Source organism: Phalacrocorax carbo, chromosome 6, assembly GCF_963921805.1.
Source record: "Phalacrocorax carbo chromosome 6, bPhaCar2.1, whole genome shotgun sequence".
Classification (NCBI taxonomy): Eukaryota; Metazoa; Chordata; class Aves; order Suliformes; family Phalacrocoracidae; genus Phalacrocorax; species Phalacrocorax carbo.
The window spans coordinates 25761568-25779136 of NC_087518.1; the positions used below are offsets into that span (position 1 = coordinate 25761568).

The 17569-nt window shown below is 38.2% G+C and overlaps 1 protein-coding gene across 5 annotated transcripts in view; it reads left to right on the plus strand.

Annotated features, from left to right (window-relative positions):
* The window catches only part of IQSEC1 (IQ motif and Sec7 domain ArfGEF 1), a 196657-nt gene that overhangs the window by 143350 nt on the left and 35738 nt on the right, over positions 1 to 17569 (plus strand). For all 5 annotated transcript variants that reach the window (XM_064454314.1, XM_064454313.1, XM_064454310.1 and 2 more), the window contains 2 exons: positions 1482 to 1764; positions 4802 to 6066. In XM_064454314.1, coding sequence (XP_064310384.1) covers positions 1482 to 1764; positions 4802 to 6066 — 1548 coding nt within the window. The remainder of the gene's footprint in view (positions 1 to 1481; positions 1765 to 4801; positions 6067 to 17569) is intronic.

Consider the following 17569-nt stretch of genomic DNA (forward strand, 5'->3'; position numbering starts at 1 on the left):
GAACTGGCTTTCAGTTTTACATGTTTATAGAAACATTTTGAAAAATCTGAGGGGCTTTTTCCTCCTTCGCTTTAAAAAGTACACACTGTTTAAGCTAAGGGAGTTTTGCCAGTGTTAACCTTGATCTCTTCTGGCACTGTGGTCCAGTGGAGAGTGTTCTTTCAGCAATCGCTCTGTACTTTGAACTGTTGAAGGGACTGCTGTGGTATGTGTGTGCAGCAAGGGTCACAGCATTTCATTTCTGAGAGACAACAGGAGAACTTTATTTTCTATGTTTCATATACATGTGAATGAAAGCGAAATAAGAAATACAGGGCATGGTGGGAACATGGAATTTTACTCCTTTAGAATTTGGATGTACCTGTTCCTAAAACAAAAGGTAGGGGAAGTACTGCAAACGCTTATATTCATGCATGTGTGGAGTGTTTTCTAAGTCTTTTGAGTGATTAAAAAAAAGTAGAATTTTGTGTTTCTATCAGTGCTCTGTGTACACAGGATGAGGCAGATAGTAAATATTTGTGAAACACATGAAAAACGTGCTGTGGAGAGTGAAAGTGCATACACTATTGTAATGTGAGAATGCTCTACTGTAAATATAAAACAAATACAGATTAACATTAGTTATCCGTACTTCAGGATAAACCTTGACTAGGTCTCAGTGTTGAAATGTTTCCTATTTTGTACAACTCCTTTAATATATAGGTTTTTTTATTTCCTTTATTCCTTAGCAATAACTGCATTCAAAGTGTTTTTTATTTGTCAGATAGCTCCTGTTGTGTTTGCCCTACCTGAAACTATTTTCTTTCATTAGCTAGAACCACCATCCCTTGGGATGCTTTACTGCAAAGCATGCCGAAAGTATCCCATGGGAGCAATCATTCACTAACAGAGAAATAAATGAGTTTTCTCCTGTACGTACTTTTTCTCAACTTCACTTTGTAGAAACAGAGTAGCTCACAAGATCCATTAAAACCCACATCTCCTTTGAGTAACATGAAAGTAATCCTTTTATGTCAAACTGTAATATAACAGTAAGAAAATATTGCTTTTATTTGTCAAAGCAAGGAAAGACATAAATAAGCATCTGTCATTTTGAAGTAGAACAACTTGGAAATGAGCAGTCTTAGAAGAAATCAAAAGTTTTCATTTATTTTACACAGTAGTTGCTGAGTGACTTAGTCAGGATGTTATTAGTAATTACTGTATAAAGTTAAATAATACTTGTAATCCCCATTCTCCTGCTTGACTCATGCTCTAAAGATGACCTCTGCAACAGAAATAGACACTTGCTTAGATTACAGTGAAAACTATGGTGTTTGGCATGAAGGTCACATTACCCTGTACTAACTGCATCTGAATTTGATCAAAATGTGTTGGATGTCTACATAAAATGATATTAAACAAAACTATGCTATTTGTTGCTGAGAGTTTTGGTATACAGTGCTTACCTGAGAATTTTCCGGTGTTTTCATTCTCTCTAGTGTTGAGGGTGAAGCTCCAAGCAGTGAAACCGGCACATCTTTGGACAGCCCATCTACGTACCATCAAGGACCTATAACACACAGTTCAGCTATAAGTCCAGACCACTACGATCATTCTGCTTACGGTCTGTATTCTGTCTCCCCTGGACAACAAAGATCTCGGAGGCCGAAACTTCAGCACTCAACATCTATACTGCGAAAACAAGCAGAGGAAGAAGCTATTAAAAGGTCAAGATCACTTTCTGAGAGCTATGAACTCTCTTCAGACCTACAAGATAAGCAGGTACTTGAGCTGTTTTACCTAGTTTATGATAGCAGCAACATATCTGTAAGCTAAGAAAAATCTGGGTTGGTTTGGGGCTTTTGTTTTGGGTTGGGTTTTTTTGGTTGCTTTTAGTTGGGTTTTTTTGGTGTTTGGTAGAGATCTTTCTTGCCACAGAATACTTTTACTCTGGCATGTTGCACAGACACTCAGACTTGTATGTTAATGTGGCAGAAGTGGAAGCAGGCAAAAATCCACAGACAAGAAGTGAACTACTCCTGATTTTGGACCACATATTGATAGTGAAATTTATAGGGGCTAAGTCTCACTTGCCATCTGTTTGATGTTCTAAAGTTTCAGGTTGGAGAATCATCTAATGTTGTTCCAGAGAGACCTGGAAGAACAGGGCTTGAGCTCTGACTTAAAGTTGAAGCCAATATTTGGGATAGCAAGTATGAGTTCAGTTTAGCCTTTCTGCTCACCAAATTCTATATTGGAGTGGGGTCATATCAAGTTCCTGATTCTTGACCTAGATTACGCCAGCTCCGCTATTGAATCACAAGGCCCTCATTGTCAGGTCCAAAATGTTACTTTCTTTTCCACCTTTGGCAGTCATTTTTGCTAGGTGTCTCATAAGGGATTGACATAGAGCGTTAAGCTTACTAAAGAGGGCTCTCGCACTGCAGGTATTCCACAGAGCCTAATTCCATCTGTCCTTTTGTGCTGGTTTGACAGAGGATGAGGACTGCAGATGTTATTTTGTATTTGTTTGGGGAGACCTACACAATTAAAAGTGACAATGGTATATAAAGGAAGCTTGATATTGAAGACTTGCTTACTGCTCTTAAAAAGTTCTCATTGAGATCTCAGAAGATACTTAAAAACTATTTAGAAAAATGTCGAAGGCTTTACCTAAAAGCAATATGCATTAAATATGCATTTAAAAGGTGCACTGAATATGCATTAAAACTTATTAGAAATATCAGTCGTAAGTCTAGTAAAGCATCTAGGCAAAATCCAAAGCACTCTCAATTAAAATTCCCACCAATACCCCCTGACTTATGATAATCAGTGATGTTGTCATTTTCTGTGTAAACCTGAGGAGCAGCAAGAGTAAAGTCCAGATTATTTTATAGAATATTAGTTTTTGTTTTATTCTTTCACACCAGCTATGCCAGTTATCTTTTCTTCAGGTTTGACAGTTTGAGAGAGCAGCTAAATTAACAATTAATCATTTGTTTTGAGATTAGTCCAGCGAAATAATCTCTTACAATTTATTTAAACACATGTGACCTAATGTATACTATGGATAGAAATGGTAGCAAATGTGTGACAGCAGTGGCACACTGTTCTTAATTTTTTAATCTTCAGAACACTGTACAAGTAACCTCATAGCCTCTTTGACATGTGCAAATGTGGGGCTAATATAACCCCCATTTAGGGGTGAAAGGCTAAACAATTTTTTTATAGACAAACTATAGAAAATTATGCGGAGATTTACAGATTCCCAGCTCAAAGATCAGCACAGCTTTTTGAGCTTAGTTTTAAAAAGTTTCAAGATACAGTCAAAAGAACAATTCCTTAGCAGTAATCCTGATCTGAGCCCATCTGAGAAGTTGGCCTCCTCAATTATGCGAATAACTGTGCATATTTTTTGCATCTAGAATAAAAAAGTGATTCACATGTTAAAAACACTGAGCCAAAAAGATCATCTTTAATGTGGAAGGGGAATAGGAACTGTTGAACCAGGCAATAGCACTGAAAGAAATAAATCAACTACTCCCAAATAGTAGACATAATGGACTAGAAAATATTTTTTTAGTAGCATTTAGTTCTTCCACAGAAGGGGGATGAATCCCCTCTGCACATCAATATCTGAACTTAACAATTACTTGGAGTGATCTCCAAAGTATGAGGAGGAGAGGTTGTGCATGTGACATGAGTAATTAAAACCTGGTGTCTAATGAAAAAGGGTACCTGGATTTGCAAGTGAGGAGAAATTATTTTTGAATCATTGGAGTATTATGAAAATTGCATGGACTTATAAAAAAAATGCTGCTAGAAAAATGGTGGGTTTAATTGTCATACTAAACATACTGATTTGCGATGTATGTTTTGTGTTTGTGAATAATATGGATCCAGCAAAGACTGATCAGAACAGAAATTCAATATTGGGAAAAATACTGAAATAAAACTAGTTATTCATCCTGTTCAATGTTATTTAAATAAGTGATGCTTTTCACATTTTGGAAGGAAAGGTTTGAAAATATCTAATGAGTATTCCAAAAGTATTGACATGTCATTTTCCCTAGGTTAAATTGATAGTATTTATAATGTATTTATTTTGAATATTCATTCTGTTAATTGGAAACACTGGCAATCTTGAGTGTAGTTACAAGAATGAAAATAGATTTGAATTTGTATTTAGAAAGTCTGAAATATGTTCTTGGTTTGAGGAAGACTATGTGGATATTCTATCAGAGAAACCTCTCTGGAAGCGTATGGTGTGGGTGGCTCCATTTTACTTTGATATCAGGCCTGGGTGAAATGATGCTATCTGATTTTAATTCATGTAGAGAGCGATGTGAGCCTGGAAGTGTGATGGCCCCTTTTAAAATTTACTCCCAAAATATGGCAATTTGCATTATATTTGGATTTTACTTCTCTTCAGTTGTCCCTCCAGAGAAAGAATGACTGCATTATGTTGTGTTAGAGTGCTGTCTTGTTTGCTTTGACATGGGAACACCAATGCTAATGTGTGAAAACCAAGATTTGAACATGCACACACACAAGTTGCCGACACCTTAATTTTATGTGACAGTGTTCACATGGTCATATTTTTGTCTCTATTTTTATGGTAGAACTTGCAAGTTATTGTTATGATTATTCGGTTCACTATTTGTGCAGTTGTTAGCCTGGAGCTTTACTTTCAAGAACAGTACACAATTAAAAAAACTTCTGAAAATTAAAGTTGTTAAAAGAAATTTTATTTTGTAATACTTTAACCTTGTTCTAACCTGCATCAAGTTACAAAGTAATTTTGTTCACCCTTCCACAGGTGGAAATGCTAGAACGGAAATATGGAGGCCGTCTCATAACTAGACATGCTGCTCGTACTATACAAACAGCTTTTCGCCAGTATCAGATGAACAAAAATTTTGAGCGTCTTAGAAGTTCTATGTCTGAAAATCGTATGTCAAGACGCATTGTACTGTCCAATATGAGAATGCAGTTTTCCTTTGAAGGACCTGAGAAAGTCCACAGCTCTTACTTTGAAGGAAAACAAGTTTCTGTTACAAATGATGGGTCAAAGCTGGGATCCCTGGTACAGTCTGAATGTGGTGACCTTGGAGAGTCAGCTACAATGAAGTCTCCAGCAGCATCTACTGATTTTGCTGATGCTATAACAGAACTGGAGGATGCTTTTTCCAGGCAGGTGAAATCCCTTGCAGAGTCCATTGATGATGCACTGAATTGCCGTAGTCTACATTCTGAAGAAGTCCAGACTCCGGACCAAGTCAGAAGTCGTGAAATGGAAAGGGATAGTTGTGCTCAGACTAAACCAGCAATTCACGGTGTGGATCACAGGAAGCTTGATGAGATGACAGCATCATACAGTGATGTTACATTATATATTGATGAAGAAGAGTTATCTCCACCCCTTCCACTTTCCCAGTCAGTAGACAGACCGTCCAGTACAGAATCTGATTTGAGGCTTCGGTCTGTGAACTCTTCTCAAGAGTACTGGTCTATGACCCACAAAGACGATAAGATAGACACTGATACAAGCTGCAGGAGTACCCCATCACTGGAATGCCAGGAACAGAGGATGAGAATGGATCATCTACCATTGCTAACTATAGAGCCACCCAGTGACAGTTCAGTGGACTTGAGTGATCGCTCAGAGAGAGGCTCGTTAAAGAGACAAAATGCCTATGACCGAGGGATCACTAGTCAACAAGGAAGCCCCAAACACATCCCTCACAGTATTCCTGCCAAGATTATATCCCGAGAGGAACAGGAGGCAAGGCATAGGGCTAGGCCTATAGATAGTCATTTAGCTATCAATGGCACAGCAAACAGGCAAAGCAAATCAGAGTCTGATTATTCTGATGGAGACAATGACAGCATCAACAGTACTTCCAACTCTAATGATACAATAAATTGCAGCTCTGAGTCTTCTTCTAGAGACAGCCTAAGGGAGCAAACCTTGAGCAAACAAACATACCACAAAGAAACTCGCAACAGCTGGGATTCCCCTGCCTTCAGTAATGATGTTATCAGGAAACGCCATTATAGGATTGGACTGAACCTTTTTAACAAGTAAGTACAGCATTTCCTCCTTTTCTTTGTGTTTGGTAGAAACATAGCCACTGAACCAGCAATATTTTTCTTGTACCAAATAAGTAAGACTCGTGTCTGATACTGACTTTGCAGTGAAAAAATAAGCTGCTCATGGTGACTGTTCATGTTAGAGTACTTAAAAGTTTTGACGTCTTCATAATTAAACAGCTTCAGGGGAAAAGAAAAAGAGCAATTGTGTGTGTGTATATATATCGTAGTAAACTATTGAAGAAGATGGACCATATTCTTTTCTTGTTGAAAAATATGCCACCTTAATCCTGATCCATTTTTGATGTTATAACAAATTCAGATTTCTTTGCCCTAATCATGTACATTTTGTGAAACTTGTCACACGGGCATTAGAAATAAAAAGCAGTGTAAGATGAGTTTCCTGTTTAACACAGAGCCTGAAATTTGTTCAGTAGATCTCATCAAAACTTTGATGCTAAAAAACAAATTTTAACAAAATTTGTATTTCTGCCTATGATTATTAATTTTCCCATGTATGGAGATGTTTAAAACTTCTATAAAATAAATTTCTTAAGTTTCTTTGTTTTATTGAAATATGTCTGTCTTTGGACACTCACATGCAACTGTAGAAAACCATGAATATTACAATAAAGGGTAACACATAATAAACTGCTTAAACACTATATTCACATTACTGGAGTTACACAGATCTCATTAGAACTATCATAATCAGAAAATAAAAACAGCTAGGTGGCTGGCAGTAGAATTCCTAGATTTTCTTCATTGCTCAGTTGATGCCTGGTATGCCAATTTCCCTGCCTTAGAATGGGTATCATTTGCTTAAACCTTTTCTGGTACTAGTGCTTACAAAGCATTTCAGAACACTTAGATGAAAGGTCTAAGTGCCAGAATTTGTTTCTGTTTTTCTGTAAAATACTGTTGGCAGCTCACAGTGTTTGTGTAAGTGTTATAAATTTCTACAGAGTACTTCAGGATTTCTCTAGGAAAACTTTGTAGCTTCTGAAGAGCTAAAAGCTATCTCAGCGTGCTGCCATAGACCTTGCCTTGCAGTCTCCTACAGCTTGAATGAATTCAGCCTTCCTTTTCAGCTAGCAGTGCTGTGATGTTTTGTTTGGATTAATAGGTCACTGGTTCATCATATAATAATGCGTTATAACATTGCAGATAATTAAAGCTTTTTTATGCCATCACATGAGGCTGTGATTGTCCAGGATTGGCTGTAAAAACTTTCAGGCATGTGTGGTTTGGTTTTTTTTGGTCTTTGTAAAAAGTTAATAGGCCTTTACAGAAGGTCTATTTTAATCAATCGGAAGTACATAAGTCATTGGGTCTCTGCAGCTTTTACTGCTCATGGAGTAGACTGGGTAGAAAGGTATATCAATTTTCTTTTTTCAGAAGATTTGAAAACATTAACATCCTTGGTGTGGGAGGTAGGGAAGAAGGTGCTGCTACTGTTTGGCTGACATACAAAAGACTTGGTGTTTGCTCGGGTTTTTCTGCACAGTAAATAAGCCTTAAGCAGACAATGATCAGTGAACTTCAGACTTGATAATAGTCTTTTGAGTCAATTGTAGAAGCGTGTAAGAAAGAAGGTGAATGGAAAAAGTGCTCAAGCAGCACGCAGAGTTGAGTGAGAGCATTGGAAATTGTCAGCTGCTTCTAGTCACATGCCATATCAGTAGGAGGCTGAAAGTGAAAAATAATCATCAGGAATAGAGAAGAATAGAGACTTACTTAAAACACATCTAAGTGATCTTGCTGCATGGACTTGAACAGAGACAAACCTTTTTTATATACTGGCTGGTTGTAAGATGACTTGTAGTTTCTTAGCAGCGAGTTCTAAAAGACAAATCCAGGCAGCACCTCCGTGTGTGATCTTTTGCTGTGGGTCATTGTTTAATTCCCCCACCACATTTTATTTCCAGTATTGATACAGAACTGAAGATTCTCACTACCTTCTGCCAAGTCACTCTGATTCTATTGGTAGCTCAGGCAGTTCCCAGGTATCCCATATATTTTGGTTTTGATTATGGCTCTTCAAGTCCACAGATTGTGACATTTCAGTAATAGTCTTATTTCCTCTCTGTGCAATGTCAGGTATTGAACTATCATAGAATGTGATGGCGCGTGAATCTGTAAACCCTTTTGAAAGGGAGCTGGGAAACTTCCAAAGCTTTGTTCTTTGGAAAGTTCAGGAGAGAATGTGTCAGTGGGATTGCAAACTGCATTTTGTGAGGTAAGTGAAGGGATAGAGATTGTGTTCGGGCACTTGCCGGGATTTACAGGTGATGATTTCTTCAAGATGAATCCTTTTTCCTTTTATATGTGTGCTCTATAGGTGCATTAGTTCAAATTAACTTCTGAGCTCATTGTTCTCAGCACATGAGTATGTCATAGAATCTTGTGTGTCCAAATGCTTTTGAAAAGTAAGCCGTGACCTAGATGTCACTTCGCTTGGTGAAGGCTGCAATTTCACATGCAGGACAGCGTGAAGGAGGATCACCCAACCTGGTTAGACATGGGCCAGGAAGGGGGTCCGGAGGTCAGATGTACTTTCTGCACATCAGTCCTGTCTTCACAGTTTCTCTTTCATGACATGGCAAAAACACAACTGTTCGGCATCTTATACGAGCAAGGGTCTGCCTACACATTCAGTCCCATATTGCAAACCTCTGGTGCTTCCTATCATGTGACCAGATGTACAGCCACGATGTGATGGGATACATTTTTTAGTCTACTCTTCAGTGTTCAAGTCAATACAGCAGAATAATTTAGATGTGTTTTGATCATGTGATCTTTCTTGACACATTTATGATCATAAAATGAGGGAGTAGTGCAAGTCTTGGCAGTGAGCTCCTGAGAGGATATGTGCTCCACCCATGCGGAAGGACTGTGCCCAGAATTAAAAGAAGTGGCTTTGAAGTTACCTATTACAAGAAGTCGTGTTTTTTCCAAACATCTGCATCTACCAGAGGAAATTTTAGGGATGTCTTTTACGAGAAGTTCATGTTAATTTCATTGCATCTTTGAAATCTTTCTTGCAAATTAAGTGTCCAAACCTTAATTAACAAATAATCATATAATTTCTTTCTGGTACATGGAGCTTGGTTCAAATGCAAAGAGAACCTTAAAGAAGTGCATGAATTGTAGTAGAGTAAATACTTCTTTGTTCACTAGGAGTGTTGAAAGAATGAAGTTCTGTAAAGCATGGAAAGTCACTATTCTCACAGTTAAAATTTCAACAGATGCTTTGTGATTTTTCTGGCTTTCGTATTACAATAGTAATTTTCAGAAGCCAAAGTGCAGTTTTCTTACCAGAGGCCCTTTATTAGAATAGCCAGTTATGGGTGGAGTAGAAGTTGAGCACAACTGGTGGTCTGGTTCACTTAATCACCATTACATGCAGAACATTAGTAGCACAAAGTGTAGGTAATTGAGAACCATTTTTCTAGGAGTTCTATCACTTGATCATAGAATTTCTTCCAAACTGTCACTCAGTTTGGAACCTTAGTGTTGATTAAAGTAGTATACTGTTTAAAAGGTGCTATGTGGTATCCACTATAGTAGAGCATAAAGCATTGCCTAAATGGAATGATTTCTGTCAAAGAAGTTGCGACTAAGTAGGAGCTTCTGTACATTTTCTTGTTTTTGAATGCCAGTAGTGATTTCACCCTGCCAATAGGCTGTCAGATTATGTGTTACCATTCATTGCCTTCCTAAAGGAAGGATTGCAGGTGCATGCCCAAAGTGCAGAGGCTCCTAAGGAAGCTTGGTGAGGCCAGCTGTGTTGAATTAAGCATTTTCTTCAGTGTAGTTTGAAAGGGTTGTAGTCTGGGAGAAATTACACTAGAAACCATTCCTCCCTTATAGGCAGAAGGAAAACACTACCTAGAAAGGTTTATTTTGCAGGATCCAAACCCTGCCAATGCAAATCCAGCCTTTGAGACTGGTTTGCTTATAAACAAGGCTTCAAGAGGGCTTTTGACTGCTGCTTTAAAAAGCGCTGTGATTTTATTCCCATGTTTGTTTTGACTGCAGGCTGGAAATACCAGGTTTACCAGTTATTGCAGCCCAATCTGGTAGGATTTTCAGGTTCCATTCTGCTACCAGTGCTGATGGTTCTAACAGATTAAATAGGGCCGAATGGTTTAACCTCAGCAGACTGAAGAAACACGTCCTGCCCTTGGGTCACCTCTGCCGTTGGTAGTAGCTGACTAATTCTATGCAAGAGCTCTGTGTGTGTAGGAGGAATTATATTGCCAGGATCTTTTGTGCCACCATGATGAGGGCAGTAACTTTGGCTCCTTGCCAGGTATTTGTGGCTACCATGTATGTTGATAACTGCCCTCAATTACTGTCTTCTCAAGCTGCAGTGACACAGCCAAATGGGGCCATCTTGAATAGAGTACGACGTAGGGATTTTTAAGCCTTCTTGTGGGCAGGGAAGACAAATTATTTCTGTATTAATAAAATATTTTCAAGAAAACTTGGCCAACATTAGAATGACTTGAAAATCTGATTCAACTGTGCCTAGTATTATAAAATATGGGAGATAAAAGTTTGTGTTTCTCAGACTCATTTGTTAATCTAGCAGAGGCTAGAGTCATATTTACTATCTCTTTTGGGATATGAGATATTGGAAGATGCTGTTAAATGTCCTCTCACCTGGCAGTGTTCCTGTGGCAATGTGATTGCTTGCCACAGGAGCCGGTCTTGCTGGTGCCAATTTCTGACACTGCTGGTGAAGAGAGACTGTGAAGTACAGCTTGTTGGGCTATTTGCACTATGCTGCTCTGCTTTTTATGCTGTGGCATAATTTTGTTGAGAGCTCTTTTTGTGTGCAGGGTTTTGTTGAAGGTTTTATGGCCCAATCTTGCATGTACATCATGGAAGTAAATGAAAGTAACACTACTTTATGTTGCTAGAACAGAGGCTAGGCTATAAATATTTTTACAATACATTTTCCCAGATGCCTTTTACCCGCTACCCCCCTTTTTTGTCCTCTTTTCTTTCTGGACAGATGGGAAACTGTTCTCCATGTGTCCTCAGTCCATTCCAGCATACGGTTTTGAAGAGTTTTCTGTACCTTCTTTTATAACAGGCTATTATCAAGATTCCCACTATTCCAAAGTTCTTTCAAAGAATTTACTGACAGAGCTAAAAAGGCATTAGTATCTGTTTGCATTATGCAGCAATGTATCAGGACCTGTAAGTCCTGAAAGCCCTACCAGCTATATTTATTGCATGATGAGGATGATTTTATTAAAAATTTAAAAATCACTATTGATATGAATTGAATACTAATTCCAAGAGCAGACTTTTAAAAACATATCTAGATTCCTTGGAATGTTAATTTAAGTGTTTCTTTATTTTACTAAGCAGACATGAGAGGTATTTGCTGAGTACTGGTGGGAGTATACCAAACACAAAATTGCAAATTACAATTTCTAGAGAAATTCCTATTGGAAAACTGAGACACACAATAGTAATGTCTGTGAGAAGGCACATTTTTAATTTTCCATGGAAGCAGCTTTAGCTGTTCAACGGAGGTATATGGTTTCCATCATGTACATGTAGGTAGAGATTGAAGCTAATTTGGATTCCTAAGTACCGTTACATTCAGAAAGTACTACAAACTTTTTCTCTGTTCGAAATCCTGAAAAGTTGCCAGATTTTATTAATTTTTTTTTTAAAAAGTTACGGGTCCCTTCCAACTCAAGATTTTCTGTGATTCTATGATTAGTTTAAATATTGTAATAAGTGTACTAATCTGATGTTCCTCCATTTACACCAATCACCTGCCTAGTGAATTTCCCTTAAGATGCTGACTACTTTCTGTGTTGCTTTTAGTCAGATCTCATGGCATCCATTCAGCATCCTAATATCTGCTCTGAAAAAATGTATTTTTAGACTGCCCCCCCTTAGAATTTTAAGTTGAAAGCTTCTTGGAAACATTTCTAATGATTTTAGACTTTGTAAATGCAGACTGAGTAGGAGGGAGAAGGTGTAAATCAAACTAAGTTGGTTCTCTTTACCTTTGAACTAATTCTTTTATTTTCTCAGCTGATATCTAGTATCTTTGCAAACCTTTTATCTTCTGTGATATTTTTGGAATGATTCAACAGAAGGAGGAAAAGGGATTCAAGAGGTTTATTCAGGATTTTGCAACAGAGCCATTTGCCATCCTTGTGTATATGCTGAGAGGGACTTTATTGTTGTTACAACATCTGGACTGCAGATTATTCAGCCACAGACAGTTCCAACAAAAATTAAAATCAAAGCACTCCATGTAGCTTGTCCTCTAACATGCCAAGGGGTTAGTAAGAAGAGAAGAATGTTCTTAGTATGACTCTCATTATTTCTAAAAATGTTTAGCCCTAAGTGAGAACATTCAAAGAAAAAAAAAAAACTGTGTTTTGCTTTGTTCTATGCATGTTTTATCTTTTCTCCCTGAGGACCCATTTTTCCTCCTTTTTTTTCCCCGAAATAGGTGGTTTGATTAGCATACATTTTGTCCTGCCCATAAGAAACAGCTGAAATGTGTAACTGTGAGAATTCAAGCAATAGTATATTTAAGTGCTGGTTTCAAATACAGGCACAAGGATTCCCTTTATTGCCATTAAAAGGGAGTATAAACTTTACCAAATGTTGAAAGTAAACCTGGCTTTTGAAAGGCTGCACTATGACCAGCAGTAACTGTGTGCGGGCGCCCCTGGAACTGTGAAAGAGCCATTACCTCATCCTTTGCCGCCAGCTCGGCCTGCCCTTAAAAATTCTGGGCACACGTCTCCCTCCCACTGCTATGTGCCAGGAATTGGTAACTGGTTTGCTCTGACAATGCCTGGGTGCATGCTCAGGATACAGTCGGTTATTAGAAAACAACCCTATGAATGGAGGAACTGGACTGGGTGAGCAGCTCCCAGACAAGTATCTGATATGACTCTGGATGCAGAATTTTAATTCCTTCCTTCCCGCCCCCAATTCTCAAGTGACAAAATTTTGAGGGTCAAAAATGTGACCAGCTGCCTTCGCAGGCATACAGAGGACAGTTTGAATAGGGAGTTGGGAAGGCTACATAGGCACCCTTGGAAGAAGAGTTAAGGAAAAGAGACGGGGGCACCAACTCTTTCCTCCTGTTTAACAGTTCACATCTATCTCCTGAATTGGTGTTTGGTGGATCTGTAAATGAAAAGTCTGGATATCTTTAAACAGTATTTTCACATTGCCAATTTAAAAGGTATTCCTTTTAAAGTAAATGCGATTGTCAGTGTTTCCCATTTGCGGTCAGCAGAGTGGCAGAAATTGAAGCTGAATTGCTTCTGTTATGTGTAACTAGGGTGAGGGTGTGGAAAGAGAATTTAGGGCAGGGACACTAGAAAACGTTAAGACAGGGACTGTTCCTCAATTTCAAGGACATAGTCATCTTAATGTCTCATTCCTGACTACAGTTGCATAAACATGAAAGCAATACTCAGCCCTGGCAAATAGTTCTGAGAGAGCTGGCAGGTTTTTCATGTGTCTTGTCTCGAAGTGGAGTATATTTTGCTCAGCTGGCAGCTACAAACTCTTTTCCCTACTCTTTGGGAAATGCAGGGATGCAATGGGGGTCAGAGGAGGTGACAAAATCCTCATAGAGTGTTTTGGTTCATTTATTTAACTAAAATATTTCCTTCTTTCTTGCGAGGAAGGGAGGAGCGGGGTGGGGATGAGGGGGATAAAGCAGGCTGTCCACTGCCAAGAGAGGGAATAATGAGGAGCTACAAAATCTGCTATAGCATGATGACTCAGGATTGTTTTCGCTAGCCAGGACTTGTCTGGCTACTGCATTGCTACTGCTTGGGGTGTGTCATGATTCTCTTCACTGTGCTAACTGCTTTGTTCCTCGAGGCTGATGCTTCTCATATGGAAAAAGCCTATTTCTGAAATAGCTTTAAACTCTAATTTTTCCTCCTTTATTAGAATAACCCAGACTTTCTGCTTGGACCCTTTAGCTGCCTTTCATACACTTTTTACAGTTTTGTAATCAGCTCTGATTCACGCAATATTTTTCAGACAAGCCTGAACATTCAGTAGCAGTAATAATGTTCAATGTATAATTTCCTAGTGCTTTACTAGGAAATGGCAACATGAGAAAACTGACTGATCATGCAGAAAGTAATGGTTGACTGTTCAGGTCAATTGCCCAATTTTGTGAAAACAGACATCTACTGAGTTTCCTCTCTTTATTTTCCTCCTCCACAAAAAAGAACTGAGCACTGAGATCACTTCCTAGTAAATTCTTTGTTAGTGACAGGAGTATAAATTAACTTTCACTGAATGGAGATTACTCCAGGCAATTTATTGTAATTGCAAGTAAGCAAGCTCTGACCTTTACATCTGTGGTGGCTGTTTTTTGGTTTGGCTTGAATGAATCCGAGAAGTTAATCCAAAACTGAGAAGATGAGCATATCATAGTTTAGTGAAGTCTTCCGCACTGTGGGGGGAAACTGTAGGTCTCGTGCCCAAATAATGTGAATAACTATCTCCCCATTTCCATGAGATGCAGAGAAGCTGAGAGAAACGTGATGTTTCTTGGCTTATTTTCCTGACCCAGAGACCCTTTCTTGTAATTACCAGAAGATGAAATTTACATCTAGTTTTTCTTTCTCTTCATTAAACAGTTGTGTGACATGAGGAAGACACAGATCAGGCCAGTCAGTTTCTCTTAATGTTTTTCCTTTCAGTCCCTTTCTTGTGTTGCTGCCTAATTGAGTGAACTCTGACAAGTAGGCACTAGTTTTGGTAGCACTTTAAGGATGTTGGGTTTCTTCTTTCCTAGGTTTCAAAGAGCCATAGTGATTCTCTTAGCTTGGTTGTGGCAGCAGGTAGACTATTCTGCAGAAGTGAAGAAAGAAGTACAACCATAGAAAAAAAAATTTAGCTGTCAGCCCAACTAACGAGAATGTTCAACTAGCTTGTTATTGCCAGCTTGACTACTTAAAAATGTTTAACTTCTTAAATGATTCTAAGAAAAGTCTTAGATTCTTGCTATTAAAAAAGTCATCCCTGGATTTTAATGTTAAACTAATTCTTAGTTTTGTGACAACTGTAAATATTTTCAAAATGGGATCTCTAGTATCAAAGGCAAGGACGATCATTTTCTTTTAAGAGAGACCTGGCATCATAGCTGCATTAAATTCTCCACCCCCAACATGAAAAGATTTATTGGGCAGCAGCATGTTTGTGAACTGTTTCTGTTTGCAGTATTGACAGGCTCTAAGAAATGATTGTAGTTCTGGTTTGTTTGTTTTCTAGATTCTCTCAGCTTATGGTCCTTTCAGTGTAGCACACGTTTTGTATGCCTAAATGCAGACAAGAAACCAAAAAGCATAGATGTACCTTCAGAAATACTGAAGTTCTTTCTAGATGTTTCACCAAGCTTCTCATTTTCAGTCAGGCTAGCTTTATCCCCCTTGTCTCAGATGGCTGTAAGAACAGTACAATTGTGGTTATTTACATTGTGTGAATAAATCCCTAGTTTACTTCAAAAGATACATTTGTCATTGCTGGGTATTGGAAATCAAGCTGCTTTCTGTGCTCATCTGTTTATTAATGCTTCCATTTTAAGCTCTGTTATTGTCTGAGCATCTAAAAGGAAATACAAAGATTTAATGTGGTTTTGGATGCTTGTAAGCTTGTTTAGCAGCTCAGAAATAGGGAAGGCTTTATACACCTTTGTACTGTGGTTTTGTTGAATGTTTGGTTTTTGGTTTTTTTGTTTGTTTGGGGTTTTTGTTTGGTGTGTTTTTTTGTGGTTTGGTTTGTTTTTTGTTTGGGCTTTTTTTTTTTTTGAAGTAGTGCTGCTTGTTCTTTTCTGTTGGCCAGAGTGGATGTAGGCACTTTATCCACACTGTTGCTTGGTTAGTACAACTGATTGTGCAGCTATGGGGAGGAGCTTGACTGGATTTTTTTAAAAAAAGCAAATGCAAAACAAACCACCACAGAAAAAAAAAAAAACACCAAGAAAACCACAACCACAAAACATCAAAACCCCTTTTTCTCCTAGTTCAGTTTGTCAGGAAGTTCTCTCATTCCTGCTGCTGGCTTAGAAGAGATTCATGCCAGTACTGGCGCTGCCACTGAAGTGCTCACCTAACTACTGCACTTAGGTTTAATGTGTTTGTTTTGCAGTAGGACTGGCTGTACCAGTAAGTCTTGCAGATAACAGTGTATTCTGCGTTCGTGCTGATCTTTCTTACCATCTAGACTCTGATTAAAAGCTTTACCAAATTAGCTTTTCAAATACACTGTGGTGTTTCTGCAAGAATAGTATTTCCTATAACTTTAAAGATAACATTTTTAATATCTAGGTAATACAAATCCTTATTTCCTGAGAACCACTAACCTTTGGAACCTTGTGTTACTTTATGTCCAACAACAGCATAAGGTGGTGGATTTCTAACTGTATTTTCTTTTGGGCTTAAACAGCAATCTGTGTGTTTGTCCCTGCACCTGTTGGGTGTGTGAGTACAATTGTTGACAGTTTGCTGTGAACTGACTTGGGAAGTCAGTCAGCAGATGCTGTTATCCTTTCCTCTTCAAAGAAGGATCTGTTTCTGACAGTGACTTTCCTGCTTTCTCAAACTCTGGTAGGTCTTGAGCACCTCTGAAAGTAGAATTTAGGCAGAGGAAATGTCAAATCAGGGACTGTAATGCAGCGATTTTGACAGGCCATATATAGTAATTCATGGAGCTTCAGGGCTGTTTTTATCATTGGCAATCCAGATCTTCTGCAACAGGTAATTGTGGTGTAAATGATCGTAGTAAGTATCATAAAGTTGTCTGTCAATGGTTCCTGTGACCAGGTAAAAGTTAATTGAGACAAATAATGACGCATTCAGAATTATAGGTGTCTGGATCACTCCACTCCTTACTAATTTGCTCATGGCGATAGAAATATTAGGAATGCAGTGTTTTTGTAAAGATACTATGCTTCTTATTATACATGTAGGTTTTAGTCTAAAGAAAAAAACAGTCTTTTTTTCTTTTTCTTTCTATATATTCCTAAATTGGTTAAGGGACACACTTCTCAAGAATGTACCAACTTTGATATTATTACTCCAGTTTATTGTTCTTTTCTCTTCTACCCCATACACCAAAGGAGAGCTCATTCTTAGGAGACCCTCATACATTATTTATGTTAGCAAAACTCCTAAACATACAGACCTTTTTGTGACTTTTCCTGATTCAACCTGCATAGCTGTTAAAGGGAAAAAAAACAAACCAGCTCCTCCTCAGCTTTACAAATTATAAACCCCCAACAAACTGCCATTCTCTAACGAGATTTACACAAATGTCAGCAAGCTATACGAGCTTCCACTGAGTTTATGCTTTCAGTACTGCCTGTAGAACTTGCTGAGTAAATAAGCAATCTCTTTCTAGTTAGTATTATGCCTGGGAAGGAAAGATGTCATGCTGACTGGAGAAAACAGCAGTGATGTGCAGGAATTTA